The sequence below is a fragment of the Kryptolebias marmoratus genome, linkage group LG24 (genome assembly GCF_001649575.2).
Source record: "Kryptolebias marmoratus isolate JLee-2015 linkage group LG24, ASM164957v2, whole genome shotgun sequence".
In the NCBI taxonomy this organism is placed as follows: domain Eukaryota; kingdom Metazoa; phylum Chordata; class Actinopteri; order Cyprinodontiformes; family Rivulidae; genus Kryptolebias; species Kryptolebias marmoratus.
In genome coordinates this window covers 5,566,842-5,583,863 of record NC_051453.1, presented here as the reverse complement: position 1 = coordinate 5,583,863, position 17,022 = coordinate 5,566,842, and the positions used below count along the sequence as shown (strand labels likewise).

At 38.7% G+C, this 17,022-nt stretch overlaps 1 protein-coding gene across 2 annotated transcripts in view; it reads left to right on the top strand.

The window, feature by feature from the left end:
• nek7 (NIMA-related kinase 7) overlaps nt 1-17,022 on the top strand; it is a 55,399-nt gene that overhangs the window by 26,077 nt on the left and 12,300 nt on the right. For both annotated transcript variants that reach the window (XM_017413547.3, XM_017413549.3), the window contains exons 5-8: nt 3,062-3,172; nt 7,577-7,685; nt 8,492-8,599; nt 14,823-14,917. In XM_017413547.3, the coding sequence (XP_017269036.1) occupies nt 3,062-3,172; nt 7,577-7,685; nt 8,492-8,599; nt 14,823-14,917 (423 nt within the window). The remainder of the gene's footprint in view (nt 1-3,061; nt 3,173-7,576; nt 7,686-8,491; nt 8,600-14,822; nt 14,918-17,022) is intronic.

Sequence of the window (17,022 nt, the reverse complement as noted above, 5' to 3'; positions counted from 1 at the left end):
CCTTTCTTCATTCTTGCTTCGCTTTTTTCCTCCCATTGAAGTAGTTTTTTTTTGTTAAACTACATTTAACATGTGTCAACTAGGCTGCTTAAATGCTAATGAACAAACCAATGACAGTTTCAATATTTCTACCTGTCTGAAAGATCCTAGATTTATGTCAGAGCTCTGTGTTTGTTGTTCAGGTAGTATTCTTCTCCATGCAGCATTTCTGTGTGTGAGCGCGTGCACTGCAGCCACTTTGTGTGTATGTGCACACTCGCGCTTACACATTACAGGTAAAAAGAAAAACAAAACCAATTAGTGTGTGTCACTCAGACACTTCATTGGAGCTCCTGGGGTTCTGTGGACCAATCAAAGACAAAGATACTCTGACGATACCCTGTGGAGAGCGTTAATTTGAGCAGTCGATCACTGACGTGAAGACATGGAGCAGGAGGGTTGCCACGTCTGTGAATCTGACCTCCTGAAGGGGTTCAGGGCAGGGTTAAATGTCACTGCCAGTTTAGTGCTTTTCATTCCTGCTACATTTGTTTTATTCCCAGTCAGTATATGGATCTTTTTCCTTTTACCCCATTTTCTACAACTTCTTTTCCCCTTCTATTTCTATTTTCTCTCGGTATGCCTTTTTGGCTAGTTGCTATGTTTTTATATCATCTCTTCTCTGTCTTCAACCCTTTCCCTCATTTATCCTGTTCAGAGCTTTTCATTTCTTTTTTTTCCCCCTGCAAGCTGATTGCTAGTGAACATAGAAGCTATCCCTGGCACTGGGCTGCCCAGCCAGCCTGATAATAAACGACTGAACGTGAGAGAGACAGTCCTTCTGCCTTATCCGCCACTAGACAGGCCAACAGGAGACACAGCAAAATCAGAATAATGAGACGCACACTGGCATGGGACGACTGGAATGACACACATAGTCGTCTGTGATCAGAGACACACACACACAGGCATACTCAGTCATGGCCATTCAACAGTATGCCTATTTGTTTGTTTGTCTGCCTGTGTTTATGTCTGTTCATTCATCTGTATTTTCTTGCCTTGGCATGATGATTTCAAATTGAGAATTTCTCTTCTCACTTTCTCCTTTTGTCTAAATTCATGTTGATAGGGATGTTTCTTGCAGAAATGGCTTCCCACGTGCCAATCTGCCAAATTTCCCATTTTGAAATCCCACAGTATTCCTCTTACTTGTTTTTAATGCTGCCCGGATTGTTTTCTGACTAATGATTTCCCCTAATCAATAGTGAAAAGCCGTAATGATATTGTTTCTGTATGCTGTGTGATACGTGTGTGTGTGTTTGTGCATCTCTCTGTCTATGTTTACATGCATGTCTGGGTTTTGCAGCTGATTAGATTATAGCTGTGGTTTACTGGAAAGACAGAAAACTGACATTAACCAGCTTCATTTAACCTGATACACACGCAGCATATTCAGAGGCTTGATCTTTGTATGTACGAGGCATTCATTCTGTATTCAGATTTACAACACAGAATTGTTTTTGCTCCTAATTTCATTTGAAAAATATGTCACGCAGCACAAAGAATTAATTTCTGCAGGGCAGTGACTTTAAAGGCTGCGTTTTGCTTCATTCTTCTGACCTCACAGAATTCAGATTTTCACAGGAAATCTTTCCAACTATATTAGTTCTTACTTTTACTGGATGCTTTCATTTTGCCACAATAAACAGTGTGTAATTTCACTATACTTTAATTTTCTAGCATGCATAAGTTTGTGCCATCAGATTGCATGAGTCTGTGTCTTCTTCTGCTTTGAAACACATCACCAGCTAAACAAATGTATCACATAGTCTTGCATGATTAAGTAATTACACACGCTGTTGGGTCTCAGCCAGCATGTGTAATTACATAATCATGCAAGACTCTATGCAATATTTCCCTATGAATGATTGTTGTATTGCAGCAGGGACCCATCTATCATTTACATAAACATCTGCATGTTAACATATCTCTTCATTCCTCCGAATCTTTCGCCTAAGGTCTAAGTTGTGGAAGAGCAGTGGGTTGCGGCGAGGGGGGGGGGTACTTGTCATCACTCTTTGGCTGTGCTACCGTGTGGAGCTGTGCAGAACTGCCACTCTGAGCCAAAAATACATCTGGCAAGAAAGGACAAGGGAGGGAGAAGGAAAGATGGAGACATGAGGAAGATACACAGAGAGCGAATGAGGAAGAGGATTGCAGAAGGATGCAGACATGGAGTGGAGAGTGTAGTGTAGCGTAGTATACTCCACTGTGCTCTCCTTTCCCCCTCTTCTCGGCATCATCCAGAGCATGAACATTTCTTTAATCACAGCAGAGAAGGCATAGCAGTGCCGAGCGGAGGACGCGTGTCACACCCCTCCGTCTGCTCGCATCACGGCTCCAACTATCCACATATCACCATCTCTCCTCTTTCCCTTCCCCCTTTTCTAGCTCAGCTTACCTTATCCTTCTCCCGTTCTGTTTTCTATCCTCGCCTTTGTTCTCTTTCCCTACCTCCTTCACTTTGTCCTGTCTCCATTCCTTTTCCATGTCACTGTGTCATTTGTTTCTTTTCCTTCATAATTCCCCTCTCCCCCGTCTCTTCCTCTGGATGGAAAGAAACTTTTTGTTTACTACAAGGATCACTGTTCCTGCCTTATTGACCAACCAATAGGAAGGAATCTCCACTAGAGATGAGCCTGGAATGCTTGTTTTTTTGACTGCCAGCCATGTCAGCCTGTCACACGTGTGTGTGTGTGTGCGTGTGTGTGTGTGTGTCGCACACATGTGCTGTTGTCATCTCAGACAGGGATTTGTTGTGACATGTCACCCTTGAGGACAAAACCGTCTCATTAGGTCCACGTGTACCAAAATATATGTTGCATGTATGGTTTCAAACATTTTATTTTACTTGATGGTGAAATTACAGTTAATTGCACTTGACTTAAACTTCTGATTTTCTTGATAATAGTAAATCTGGGGAGTTTAACCAAGGATGTCCATATAACAAGTGTCACCTACATTTATTCTGTTTGCTGTATATTATTTTCCTTCAATGACATGCCTTTTTTCTTTTTAACAGCAACTGAACCACCCCAATGTGATAAAGTACCACGCATCTTTTATTGAGGACAACGAGCTCAACATAGTTCTAGAGTTGGCGGATGCCGGGGACCTCTCTCGTATGATCAAGGTAATGAATTCAGCCGAGTAGTTGCGCTTCTGTCTCACATGCTTGATGAAAAAACACAATAAACAAGCAAAAAACAAACAGCTGATTGGTGGTAAAATACTTTGAACACTCAGTCCAGATGCCTTAAAGGATTCAAAAGTGATTCAGACTATAACGAAGAATAAATGATTAAGAGTGATTGTGTTTTGGTATTAGGTTTTATTGTTTTAAATGCTGCTTCACTTTAATCTGGGATAAAAATATTAAAGGAATGTGTCATCAATTATCAAAGCAAGACATTTTTTTTTCATTTATAATGTATTTTCTCAAAGAATATGTTGTTTAAATACAACCCTAGGCCTCGGAGGCTTATATCACACAAAAATCTTAGCTAAATCAAGTCGTCATTAATTGTTGTTCAGTTGTTTTGGGCACACAAGCATCAAACTGCCAACAAGGCCTTCGAGACATTGAGCCATGGCTGCAGGAGGTCTGTGGTTTTTGGTTGTTATAGGCTTTCGACTACCTGGTCACTGAATCAGTCTTAATCATCCCTTTCATCCTGAAACCAAAAACCAACTATTGTCAGGCCTCCTGCACATTCCTTCAAGTATTATGTGTTTCTTTCTGCCAAGACTGGAAAAAAGACATTGTTAAAAATCATGATGTGATTAATGATCATAAAGTTCCAGCTTTTGTGGCGTGTAGTGGTATGTTTAAACCTGAAGTCATTTTAAAATGAGTATTTGCAACTAAGATATAAGTTGTGTGTTCTGCTGAAAAAGGTTGACATTTTTGTCCTTTTATTACGTATAGTGATGATATTTCCTCATTACTTATGACATAGTCAAAAACCGGCTGATACTTTGATTTTGACCAGGTCTTTCATTGGTTTTAAACCGCAAAATCAAATTAATGTAAAATGTAATCCAATGTTTAATATATAATGCATTGCTTTAAGCCACCTAGATGTGTCAAGTTGACCATTGCGTTTTTATTTCAGGAATTTTCCTCAATTTGGATCAAAAGAAGAAATCAAAGTTTTTAACAGCAGTAGCAGTTTTTACCCGTGGCTCACGCTGTTTTTCGTCTATTAGTTACACCGACACCCTACTTATTATAAAAAACCTGCCAGTATAGCAAATTAGGTGTGTGCATGTAAAAAGCCTGGTCTTCTCCCATGCATAAATGATGCCGCAGCAATGTATCAGCACAGCTCGACAAGCTGTTTGCAGTCATACTCAGCAGCTCCACATCTGCACAGTTCAACGCAGCAAATTAGGAGAGGCGAGGATTAGTGGTACAAGAGAGTGAACATGGCAGGCTTGGCACACACACACACATACACCTTACACATAGATATAGTGTACTGTGTAAGCAGAGAATGTGCAGACACAACCATTGAAACACACATTCAAGCAAATGTTCTGGGTTGCATTTTACAAAGATGTAACATGGCAGGTAACATGGAGGGAGGATAACAAACCACTGAGTGTCACTACTAACTTAGCTAAGTTAACAAACATGCTAGGAGTGTTCAGATTGGGTCATATTCTTAGAAATGCTGACACACACCTGTATACATGTTTCATCTTTTCACATTTGTTTTCTGCAGCATTGTAAATGGTATTTATCAGTACAATCAATGACAAACCAGGTGTTTGCCAGGATTCAATCACACATTTATGAGCTGTAGTTTGCTGTATATCCATTTGTACAGTTTATGCTTCTGTCTTAACATTTTTTATTCTTTTTGCTTTCTCATCCTCCGTACCCCGCCTTCTTCTACTCCCTCTCTTTTCCACACTTTTCTGTCCTGACCATTTCAGAATTCAGATGAAATCAGATGGTCCTTGATTTGCATGCACTTACAGAATATTGCATGTGCAGTGTTTGCTGTTAAAGGCATAGAAAAGAGGGTGTTGGTGGGTGTCTATGTGCTCCCCCATTGACATCAAACAGTCCTCTGATATGGAAATGGGAGGGCAAAGAAAGAATGGCTCCACACTGAGGCTTTGTTTGGATGTAGGCCAAGGTCTATTCCTCCTTTTCTTCATCTCTGTTTATCTCTATCCCTTTCTTTCTCTCACATGTTACTCCAGTTTTGGTATCTCTCACCCTCACCTTTTATAATTTCCTTTAGTGCTTCCACAGTTTCACTATTTGCTGTCTCTCCATCTGTCTGTCTTTTTCTGTTCTCTTGTTTTTGCACTCACTCATATTAAACACTGCTTGGCTAAGAAAAATGAAGTTATTTCTTGGGTTTATGTAAGCAGGGTTGCAATGAGACCTTTCTTAAGAAAATCAATAATTATAATGTTTATACTCAACCTTAACTAACGTAATGAGTAGCTTCACAGCCCATTTAACAAAGGATCTCAATTCCAGGATTTCTTGGGCTCAATTTGTGAGACATAGTTTTTCCACTTGGATTGGCAATCATAGTTTCCAGACCAAGAATATTTGGGATGTTCTAGAGAAATCTTTATGGAGCACTCTGACTCTCCCATCATCAATATGAAATAATGACAGAAGCTTTAATAAACTTCTGGATGGAAATAAATGTGATGTGGACTGTAGTTGGATTGAAACAATGCTTAAAGTGGTTTGATTTAATATTAGAATATGTAACCTTACATGACCAAGCACTGCATAAACCAGATATTTTTTTACCTTTAACCTCTCTGGAGATGACAGTTTTTTTGTTTGTTTGTTTTTATTTAAAAAATGTCTTACTACCTAGTGGATATTGATCTCAGTCATGTCTCAGGCTGTGATTGTTGCTTTGTCGACACTGATGGCAAAAACATCCTTGTGACTGCATTCTTATTTTGCTTATGTGAGGTTTGTGTTTGAGGCAGATGTCCTGCAATTTGGTAATTTGTAACTGATGCATCAGCTGCACATGCTGGTCCCCCCCCCCAATTCTCTAATCAATTCATACATTTGAACAGGTGTAATGCATATTATCTGTTTATGCAGTGCAAGCATAGTGTGTATCACAGTAATACACTGAATATATCACAAGTTGCTTTAGAAATAAATCTTCCCTTAATGCCAAGAAGAAAAAAAACTTAGAGAAGCAACTTTTCTGCCTGTGATTGATTATGGTGTGATATATTGTGCATGCATGCAGCCACCTTATATGGAGCCTTGATTTAGTGTATGGTGCATTCTACATTTCATTACAAATGCAAACTCTCACCAGCTATTGCATTATATATGACTTGGTGAGTTGGACATCATTGAACACTCAGGCAAAACCTGTGGTATAATTTTGTCTATAAAGCAATACTGAGTAAACTTCCAGCTTACCTCTATTTCCCTCCACTGTATCAGTGCTGATATTTACCAGTCACTCCTCTCCCAGTGGGTGCTTCTGTTAAATTTTCTTCAGATTTTAAATTATCTCTCTTTATGCCGTTTTTCCATACTATGCATCCAAATCATGTAATAGTTTTTAAGAAGGCCTTAAATTAGACACATTGATATATTTTAATTAATTTAGGGGGAGCAGCATTAATAATGGTGTTAGACACATTTATTTTCTAAAAGCTCATTAAGTTTTTAAATGTTTTTTTTATATGTTTTTTTGTACAGCATTCTGTTTCATTTGTTCAGTTTCTATGTTGTTAGTTTGTGATGCTGCAGCTTTAAGCCTTTGTTGTAAAAGACTTCCCTGTAAAGTGTCAGGAATGTTAAATAGTCAGACTGTAATTTTTTTATGTGCGCAGCTCTCATCCAACCTGGCTTTCATCCAGGCTTTTCTTCCCTGAAACTGGAGCCTGAAGGACACCCTATAAAAGTGTGTTGATAGCAGCACTTGATACATTTCCACAGTCCGCACTGCTGCTTGAGATGAAGTTTCTATCATCAGCTTTCATCACTTTTAATCGATAAACTTTTATCCCTAAATTGAAGCTTTGTCATCACTGTGGCCTTTTTTTTTGAAGAAGGCTCACAATTTGGATGATTAAGAACAACTCACTCAGCTCTCCAAATAATAATAATAAAAGTATTACTTTAAAATGTGGAACCACTGTGCCACTGTAAGCTGTATAACAAGAGTCCTGCGTGCCAGATGGGGAACTTTTAAAAGGACCACAAATTTTTTCTCTCTGTTCCTGAGAATGCATGTGCTTTCCATTGTCGGCAGTAGAGAAAATGAGACTGAACTTGGTTAGACGAGAGTGTGGGTCTGGGTTGCATTAGGAGTGTGGAGAAGAATCCTGTACAGACACGCATATACTGTATATACAGTAAAATCTTGTTTCTCTCATCCTAAAACTGTATACTTTGGGCTTTTCCCAGCTGTACTAAAATATTATATGTGTACATTCTTTCCGCTGCATTTTATAGCAACCAGGATTTCACAATTTGCTGTTTGTGTGTTTCTGTGTGTGCATCTGTATTTACTTACTGCAGCACTTTAAGAAGCAGAGGAGGCTTATCCCAGAGAGAACCGTGTGGAAGTACTTTGTCCAGCTCTGCAGTGCACTTGAACATATGCACTCCCGGAGAGTCATGCATAGAGGTAGGCTTACATGCATACTGTATACCTGCACACAAATTATTAATTAAATGATTGTAACTGTATGTAAATTATTCGGACTACAGGGATTCTTTAAAGATAGATGAGTAACAAGTAACTTGTGTATTAATTGGGCTTTATTACACATCAGGAGTATTTTTTTTAATTAAATAGACCATTTTAAAATCAGTGAGTTAGTTAATCTAAATATGTTAAAAATGTATATACAATATTTAGGGATTTTTTTATATGGTTCAGTTTATGAATCCTTAAAACAGAAAAGAATAAAACAAAACATAAAGCCCTTAAATTTTTTTTTGATTGTTATTATTTCTGATAGGAGGGTAAAATGTAGTCGTTAAACAATTCAAAGTCCAGAAAACTCGGTGTTTATGGGCCTTCATGCTTTCAATGGAGCCTTACCAATTAAAGTCCAGGATTTATTAGGTCAAACTGCTGCTTATTCAGAGACTCACTTTGCTACAGGTGATGTTCTTCTGCTTGTACAGACTTTGATTAGGATACAGGGACACTAATGAACCCGGTGCTCTGAGCTTTAACAACCACTTCAGAGAAAAGGCCCATTTAAAAGCCACTTACAATTATACAGGAACTGTAAATTTCAAAGAATTACACAGGTCACATTAGCATTACTTAAGGAAACAGCTTGCTGGAGTCCACATTAGCTGGAATTATATTTTAATGTATTTTGAGTAGTGACTAAAAACTAACCCTTTGCCAAATCAAATTGGGAGAATTCTTTGAGCAAGCTGTCCCTTTTTTCTTTTCCTTTCTCTTCTTTTTTTTAGATATAAAGCCAGCCAATGTATTCATCACAGCTACTGGAGTAGTGAAACTGGGAGACTTGGGCCTGGGACGATTCTTCAGCTCCAAAACAACTGCTGCTCACTCTCTAGGTAACTTATATCTATATGTCGATCTGACACAGCACCTCCTAGTAATCTTTACTTTAAATAGATGGATACTTTATTGATCCTTTGCAGGCAATTACAGTAGATTTAGTTGTTTGGTGGCCTCCTCATTCCTTATTGCAGACCACTTAACCACTTCTTAGCCTTGACCTTTGACCCTATCACAAATGAAGACTGACTGTGAAGTCACGCAGCTCTAAGTGTGACTGTATTTATCCCTTGAAGGAAATGAAATCATCTAGCACATTATTTTATTCAAACAAGTGAGAGATGTTGCAAAAAAATTGCCACATCAGTCCAAGACTTGACATTCTGTAAAAACCATCTGCTTTGAACCAAACACAAAAAATGGAACAAAGCTATAAAATGCATTCGCTAGTCAATTTATTTACTGAGAGTCTTGTGCAATTTTTAAACCAATTCTAAGAAGGGTGTGAAACTTTTTGTTTGATTTTGAAATAAATTTTCCATTATTTTAATCACACAAATAGATGACTTAGTTTTTTCCAGTGTTTTTACCTTCACAATCTTTCTATTTGTTAGTGTAATAGCATAAGCTAGGGGTGTTCCAGTATTCATGAATTAATGAAAACTGTTATACTCAGAAAAAGAAGAACATTGCAGTTGCTTTATTGGAATAATAAAAACAGCATTGGCAGATTCCAATAAAATTAGAACCAGTTTCTCAAGTTTATTGAAACATTCGAGTGTGCAGAGTTTTACAGTGAAATGTGGCAGATATCTGTTGAGATGCTTTTAGTTTGGCCCACTAAAGTGCATAAAGCTGTTAACCAACTCCACTATGGCCTTTTCAGCTTCACCATAGATTGGAAAATTTAGTAAAACTTTATCTGCAGACAAATGGAAACAACGCCGTTCACACTGTGTCTGTTCTTTATGTCAGGCTGTTATTACCACAAACTATTCTCAGCCTCCTGTGCAGCAGCAGCAGCTCAGACTCTCAGAAAGTGTTAGTCACATGATCAGCTCAACAGAAACCCTATCAGCTAAACATCCTGCAGCTCCAGCAGAGCAGAGAAAAGGTGTCTGTGATTGCTCATTAAAATCTGAGTCCACAGCACCCTCTTTAGGCTGAGGAAGGACAGGCAGCTCCACATACCTAATGGTCAACATAATCACAATCTGAATCAATCAAAATGTGGGATTTACAATTTAGTAGGTCAGTGCAGAGTCATGCACCATACTGTGTCAAAGTTGATGTTTTCTAAATCATTGCCATGGGTGCTAATATGTCCAGTAAACTGAAACACCATGCATTAAAGAAAAGCTATTTATTACATCAAAACTGGGTGGAACTGCACTTGTCCTTTAAATCTGCAGTTTAAAACAGTTATTCAGAAATATGTCTAGATTTGTTTTTATATAGAAGGATATTTTAAGTATCTTGGAGAACTTGCCACCATTGTTCAAAATCCTGTCAATTTATTTACCATATCCAGATAATTGTGACGGTTCCTTTACTTAAAAAGCAGATAATGTCTGTGGGTTATCATGACCTATGGAGACGTAGGACTTTGGGCACTTCATGCTTTCCCCCTCTCCCCCTGGGTTTCCCCTTGACATTTCTTGCTGTGTGTTTCAAATAGCAGATCTTCTGTCTTTCTCTGTCACCTCACCTTCTCTCCTGCTGCTGTTTCTGTGCCTTACTTGTTGTCACTTCTCCTTCCCGCTGTCCCTCCCTCTGGTGCTTTGACTTTTACTCGGGGAAAGATGACGGCGGAGGTGAAGGAGAGAGATGGAGAAGGTGCAAAAACAACTAGAATGGGAGAATGAAAGAGAGTGAAAAGAAAGAGTGAAGTGAGGAGGATAGGAGAAAGCAGTATGTCACAGAAAGAAAGGAGCATAAGAAGCAGAAGAATGGGTGACAAATTTACTGGGAGAGAAACGTGTAATGTCTAGGATGGAAGAAATGAGCATTAAAGAGGGGACAAAAAGGGGGAGAAAAAGATGGAAAGAATCACCTTAGTTGAAACAAAGTAAGATGAGACAATGACCGTGTCAAACAAATGGAGAAGACAAAGAAGGAATGTAAAACCTGGAGGGGGAGCAGTGAAAGTGTGTGTTTAAACATTTATCTGACCATGACTTTCTTTCTTCTCCTCCAATATTGAAAAGATTAGGACATATCATCTATTCGTTCTCCTATAAAACCTCTTCAAATTACTTTTTAATAGATCAGATTTGGTTTTAGTGTTAAGGTTAGAATAAATATTTAGGTAGAGGTAGACATTTTCCTCTGGTTTCAGATGAGGATCAGCAGCAATGACCTCACATAGTTAGACAATGGAAACAATGTGAGTAATGTGCTTGTGTGTGTGTGTGTGTTAATGCCTTTGCAATGCTTGGGTAAGTAATGAGCCCAGCCACCCAGCTGAACAGAGGAGTTGGGTGGTGGAGCTGAGATGGAGGTCCTGTCAGCTCCAAGGCTTTCAACTCAGCTACTCCACAGTCCACACACCAACACACACACAGCACACACTTGGAGAGATGATCCTTTTGTCTTATGTACAAATGCACCTTTGCACAGAGACTCAAATGGGTTTGAACGTGCACACAAAAGCATACTCGGATAGTTACTATTCATAAAAAACAACACAATGGAAAACTGCAGAATGTTAACATTGGTCGTGTTAAGGCAAGAACAAACCTAAAATTCATTACTGCCAATTAGCTGTAGTAAGTTATGTAATATATGTGCAATTAAAATATCTAATGTTGAGAACAATAATGATGTTTTATGCATAAATTGTAAGTTATAAAGAGCAAGTGATTTAGAAAAAAGAGGTGGGTAGAGAGGCAAATCTGAGGTAAGGGTTCAGATATCTTAAAAAACACAAGTATTGGGGTAAATACAGCAAACATCTAATGACTTTTTTACAGTTCATTCTGACTCTGGTACTTTCCTAGACTTCTGCATCAGTAGAGGTTTCTAAACTCCAGCTGTGGGTCTGAATAAGAAACCCAGTAATAGCCTTTGAGTGGTGTTCAAAGTAATGCAGTCTAAAATTGGTAATAGAGCACAGATGAGAGACTGTTTATTAATAAAACCTCCCTCTGAAACCTTTAAGTATTCCTGTAAGAGCTTTAGGTTTAAAGTTAGTAAGGAAGCTGCATCAAATCAATGAGCGTAGTTCAGACGAGACAAGGTTTTGTTCATTTTGCCGTACGCTCAGCAGGGGTTTAGTAGTGTTGAGTTCTTTATAGATGATGGCATCTCACCTCCCGTTCAACAACGCTTATGCCATTGTGCAGAGAAAACATTGTTGTCATTGCTATTCACAATAATGGAAATCAATCCCTACATGGCTTTCAATTTATTTGCATGAATAAATAATGTGCCCTTAATTCAGCTCACTAAAGGAGCTGTAGTCGAGCACTGCTGCCTTTTTATGCAACTATTAGCATAAGAGAGGCTGATTCTTTTAATCAACTAATAATGAATGTTAAGGGAGCCTGTTCAAACCGCACCATGAGACCTTGCATCGCTCTTACTCACACACACACACACACACACACACACACACACACACACATATATATATAAGATATACATACAGACAGACCTACTGACAGAGACAAGAATGCTCATAAACCACGACACCAGCCTCATAACCAATTAAAACAGCAATCCCAGCACCCTGCATTCTTCTACTTGCTCTTTTGCTTCCAGTGCTGATTATTTTTGGATGGCAGGTAATGCTTCATTATTCAAAATCACACATTTAAGTTAAAAGCATGTTTTCTTCAAACAAATTAGATTGTCACCCAAATTTTAAGCACTATAGCTTTAATTTCAGACCCAGTAATCTTCAAATCTAATATCCCCCACCCCTCCCTCTTAATTTTTATGAATGGCAGTTACAATATTTGTGCAGAATGGCTCTGGAGTTTGTCAGTGTGTGCACATGTCAGTACTGTGACTGTGCAGTTCTGGCTTTTCCCAAACGTTTTTCTACAAGCTGACTTTTCTCCAGAGTTCTTCCCACTTGAGATCTGTTCTCACATACCCAGCTCTCTTCTAGCTGTTTGTGCAAATTGTAAACTCAATGGAAACCAGTTACTGTTGCCCTGTTTTTCCTAATGCAAAATTTAAGTACTGTGCATTGAATAGACGTAACTGATTGGTAAAGTTTAATTTTTTTTTTATAAAAATCTTGTTAAAGTGGTGTCTTTTTATGAATAGGATATACTAGACAGGAAGTGAAGATTCTGCCTTTCAAATTAAGGTGCTATAAGCAAAACAAAGGGAACGTAAAAGTAATTAAGTAGCTCTGATAAAGGCTAAATGGTGATGCTTGATGGCTGGATTATAGCACATACACCACTGTGCCTCCTGCAGGATGTCCTCTATTTACAGTCTTCAGGACATATGCATGTAGGGACCAAAAGTTGGCCATGATTAAGTAAAAGAATAGTGACCTGAATTACTGAATGTGTCTGTGTTGATTATTGTGACTTTTCTTTTAGAAATGGAGGCAATAGCCTTCTAGAGTAGGATAAGGAACTCTGCCTCTCAGTGAAAAGTTTTAGAAATGAGGTTGAGGTGTTGACTTGATCTCTAAAATCTCCTCCAGATCTAAATCTAATCAACTATCTGAGAGATATGTTGGAAAGATGAGTCACAAATTACAGGTTGTTCTGGAGGTTGTTCTGGTGGCTTGGTGGTGGAGACTTTTAGAAGTCTTGTGAAGTCTATGGTTTGTCATGTCAGGGCTGCTTTGTCAGCAGAAGAAGAGGTAAAAGTGGTCATAATGTTGTGTCTAATCAATGTTTATGCTTGGAAGGAAAATTTTAATTACCAGAAGAGGATCCTAGCCTTTATTTTCTCCCCTTAATTGCACATTCAGTTGAATTTAGTTCATTTATATTGCATCATTTCCCAACAAAAGTCACCACAGAGCGCTGTACAGACTAAGTAAGAGGTTCAAATCAAATCCAATTACATACAGTTCAATTCATGCACTTCTGAAATGGGAGAAGGTCCTTGTAGCTTTTGCTAATAGTCAGTGGTGTCTATTTAAGATTTAGTTTTACCACATTTCACATTAGCACACAAGATGAGTTAATAACAGAAGAGGGTGTCATGTTTGATTAGACTAAAAGCCTGGAAACATTTTCATGTTGAGAAACTAAATTCTAGCTTAGAAAAAAAGCAGGTCACACTGCATTTCTACCAAACAGATATCAGACTTTAAGAAATAAATGGTGAAAAGTCAAACATATTTAGTGTATGTATGATGTGAGGGAAAGGGATGAAAGATGACTATTTTAATATCTGAAGCAGAAGCACTGTTCTGAGGTATGCACACAGTCCTTTCAGGGATGTTGCTGTGAAGTTGTTACCCTTTTACTTAAGTAAGCCTCCGCTCATATGGCTGCTTGAGAGGATATGGAATAAGTACAGTCAGAGAGCTTCTCTGCACAGGTTAGACTGCTGCTAAAATTTCCATCCTTTAACCATATGTGATCAATAAAAAGCCTCTGCTGGATTTGCTTGAAAGACTTTTACATGGAAAATCACAATAAACAGAAAGCAGATGATAAAAGCAGCCAGTCAAACTCAGCTAAGAAAACAACAGATCTCCCCAGCTTCCTGCAGTGTGTCATGAATGCAACGCTGAGCTGAGGCTCCTCTTTGCATCCAGTTGGGTGACGCTCTGATTTTCTGGAGCTCTGCCATTTGGCAGTTTTGGATTCTTGAGTTTCAAAACCAGAACCAGGAATGAACCAGGTTTTAAGGCTCCACTGCTGCTCCCTGGATATATTCCTTGACTACTGTTTCAGATCATTATGAAGCCACACTAATCAGAACTGATTTATGTGTATTTTGTGTGTGTGGAAATGATTTTTCTGTACATATGTATTTAACTTTGTAATGCTGGTGCAATTGCATGTGTGGTTTGGGTATGTATGATGATATCTAACTTAATCATGCATCATCTTATTTCAATTTATTTATAATTGATTAAGGTAATGCACTTTAAAGCACCCTTTCTCAAGCTATCCCACTAAATCATTGAAAATCTTCTATAAACATGCACCCTTTGTAGAGAAAATGGGAGAAATGTGAGTTTTTATTGCAAAATGTTAATCCTCTCTCTTTTTGTCCTTATTGCCTTTTCTGCTTCTATTTCTTTCTATTTGTTTCCCCTCCTTTCCCTCCTTCCTGCCTGCCTTTGTGTTCCAGTGGGTACTCCTTACTACATGTCACCAGAGAGGATACATGAAAACGGCTACAACTTCAAATCTGACATCTGGTCGCTAGGATGCCTCCTCTACGAGGTAAGCTTTCCGAATATCTGCACACTCTGTCACCTCGCACTTCAAGGTGGGAGTGACATGAGAACACGAGTGCAGACACACACAAACAAATAAGCCATTCTCAATCACACACATAATAGCTTCCTGTGAATATATACAATGAGATGTGGACTTCTCTGCATTTTTATTAATGTTTTTAACCAGAAATGATGCAAAGTGTTAAAAATGTACACTTTGATTGTTACTACATGTCCTGACGATCTTTGTAAATGATGTTCTGTCTGAGCTGAGGCCTGAAGACTCTTGGACTTAACGATGTTTAAACTGGGAACCTGTTAAGCATTGAAAAGCTGAGGAGTGAAGAGAACTGACATGGCCATGTGTTTTAGATAAGGCTGCCCTGTGACACTGACTAGTTTGATTAGTCAAGAGCAAAACACTGCAGGGCCCTTTGTAAACCCCAGTGAGTGGAGACCACACAGCAGAGGGAACAAAGAGGAAAGAAGCAGAACATTGATAGACACTGATGACAACCGTCACTCTTTTGTTGCTCCTTGTCAACTTTTACATTCCCTCAATGAAACACTCTGTCAGCTAAGGAAATGCCCACCTTTTCCTTTGATTATTTCTTACTTTTATGAGTTGCTGATCATTTGAGCTGCATTTCAATGCACCACTGGCTACACTTTCTCTACAGTGCTTCGGGCGTAGAGGTGGAGAAGAAGTTTGAGCTCAGCCTGCAGGTCATGGTCTGTCAGACACCACAGTCCTTCATGCTAGTTAGTTAACCACAATGCATTGCTGAAAATGGTGGATGATGTGGTTCGCTATTTGTTATGTGCATGGAATGAAAATTGTTACTTTTCACTGTATTTACTCGTGCAAATATCATCATTTAATAATTACAGCAGTCCTGACAGCTTTTGATTTATGATGAACTTATTTAAATATTTATCAGGTGGGTTCTGGTTTCAGGATTTTGATCAGTAGTGATATAAATTCAAACATCTGGACCCAATTTTTACTTTTTTCACATCTTATATAATAGTTGTGTTACACTTTATTTCACTGTGATTAAGGATTATGTTCCTCGTCATGTTTTCATTGACAGGTATTCAATTTGGACCTTCAATTTTTTTATAGTGCATCCCAATTTCACTTGGCGATCTTTTACATATTTTCTCATCACAGTCTGGACTAAGTGGTATGAAAGTAAAATGGAGACTAGAGGCAAGAGGGGAAAGTAGAGAAACAAAAGTGATAAAAATACATGAGAGTTGTTGCTCCCAGTGGAGGTCAAAGGCAAACAATAAAGATTCAGGGTGAACAGGTTTTGGAATCTATATAGAAAACTAGAAAAGGGTTACGGCATAAGGAGAACAAGTCACATGAGAGTGAAGTGAAGGGAAAGAAAAGGGCTGGAGAGGGGAAAGAGGGGGTAAAGCTGAAAGTGAGAATAACAAACAGCAAGAGTAAGGTTATAGTTTGCTGTAGCAAAGAGAAAGATGGGGGGTGTTCTTTCAGAGAAAGATTGTTACAGGTACAAGAGCAAAGACAGAACTCCAGCCATCAGGTCAAGGTGAGTCATGCAAGAAGCCTGTGGAGATAAAGATTTTACAACCATATTGTTACCAGAGCGATACTCGCCACACCCCATGCATATTCTCTTTGAAGAACACGCTCATGTTTTCCTCTCTTCTTGGTAAGAGGGCTCCATTGTACATTCAGTGTCAGAAAACCTTTTTCTTTCTCACAACTTTCTTCTCCATTCCTCTCTGTTCTACTCTGCTAACTTCTGCAATGTTCCCTTTTCTATATGCCTTCCTTTTCCTCGCTTAACCTTCAGGCAAATGGAATTCACATAGAAATCCACGTCTGATCCCTTTGTTTCGCATTGATTTCACTCCGAAAATACAGTAGGGGATGAGGATTGTGCTGGATTTTTTTTGTGGTGTGTTTTCTCATCTATGAGCGTGTACGTTTGTATCTCAGGGAGTTTCGTTCCTTATGTATGAAGCGGCTCCATTTGAGAGAGCCTGCATTTTTCATTCTTATGCCCGGGGGTTGAGTTAAGGTCCGAAGGGTCTGCCAGTCAATACCTGGTCATTGTATCTGCGTCCATCTTC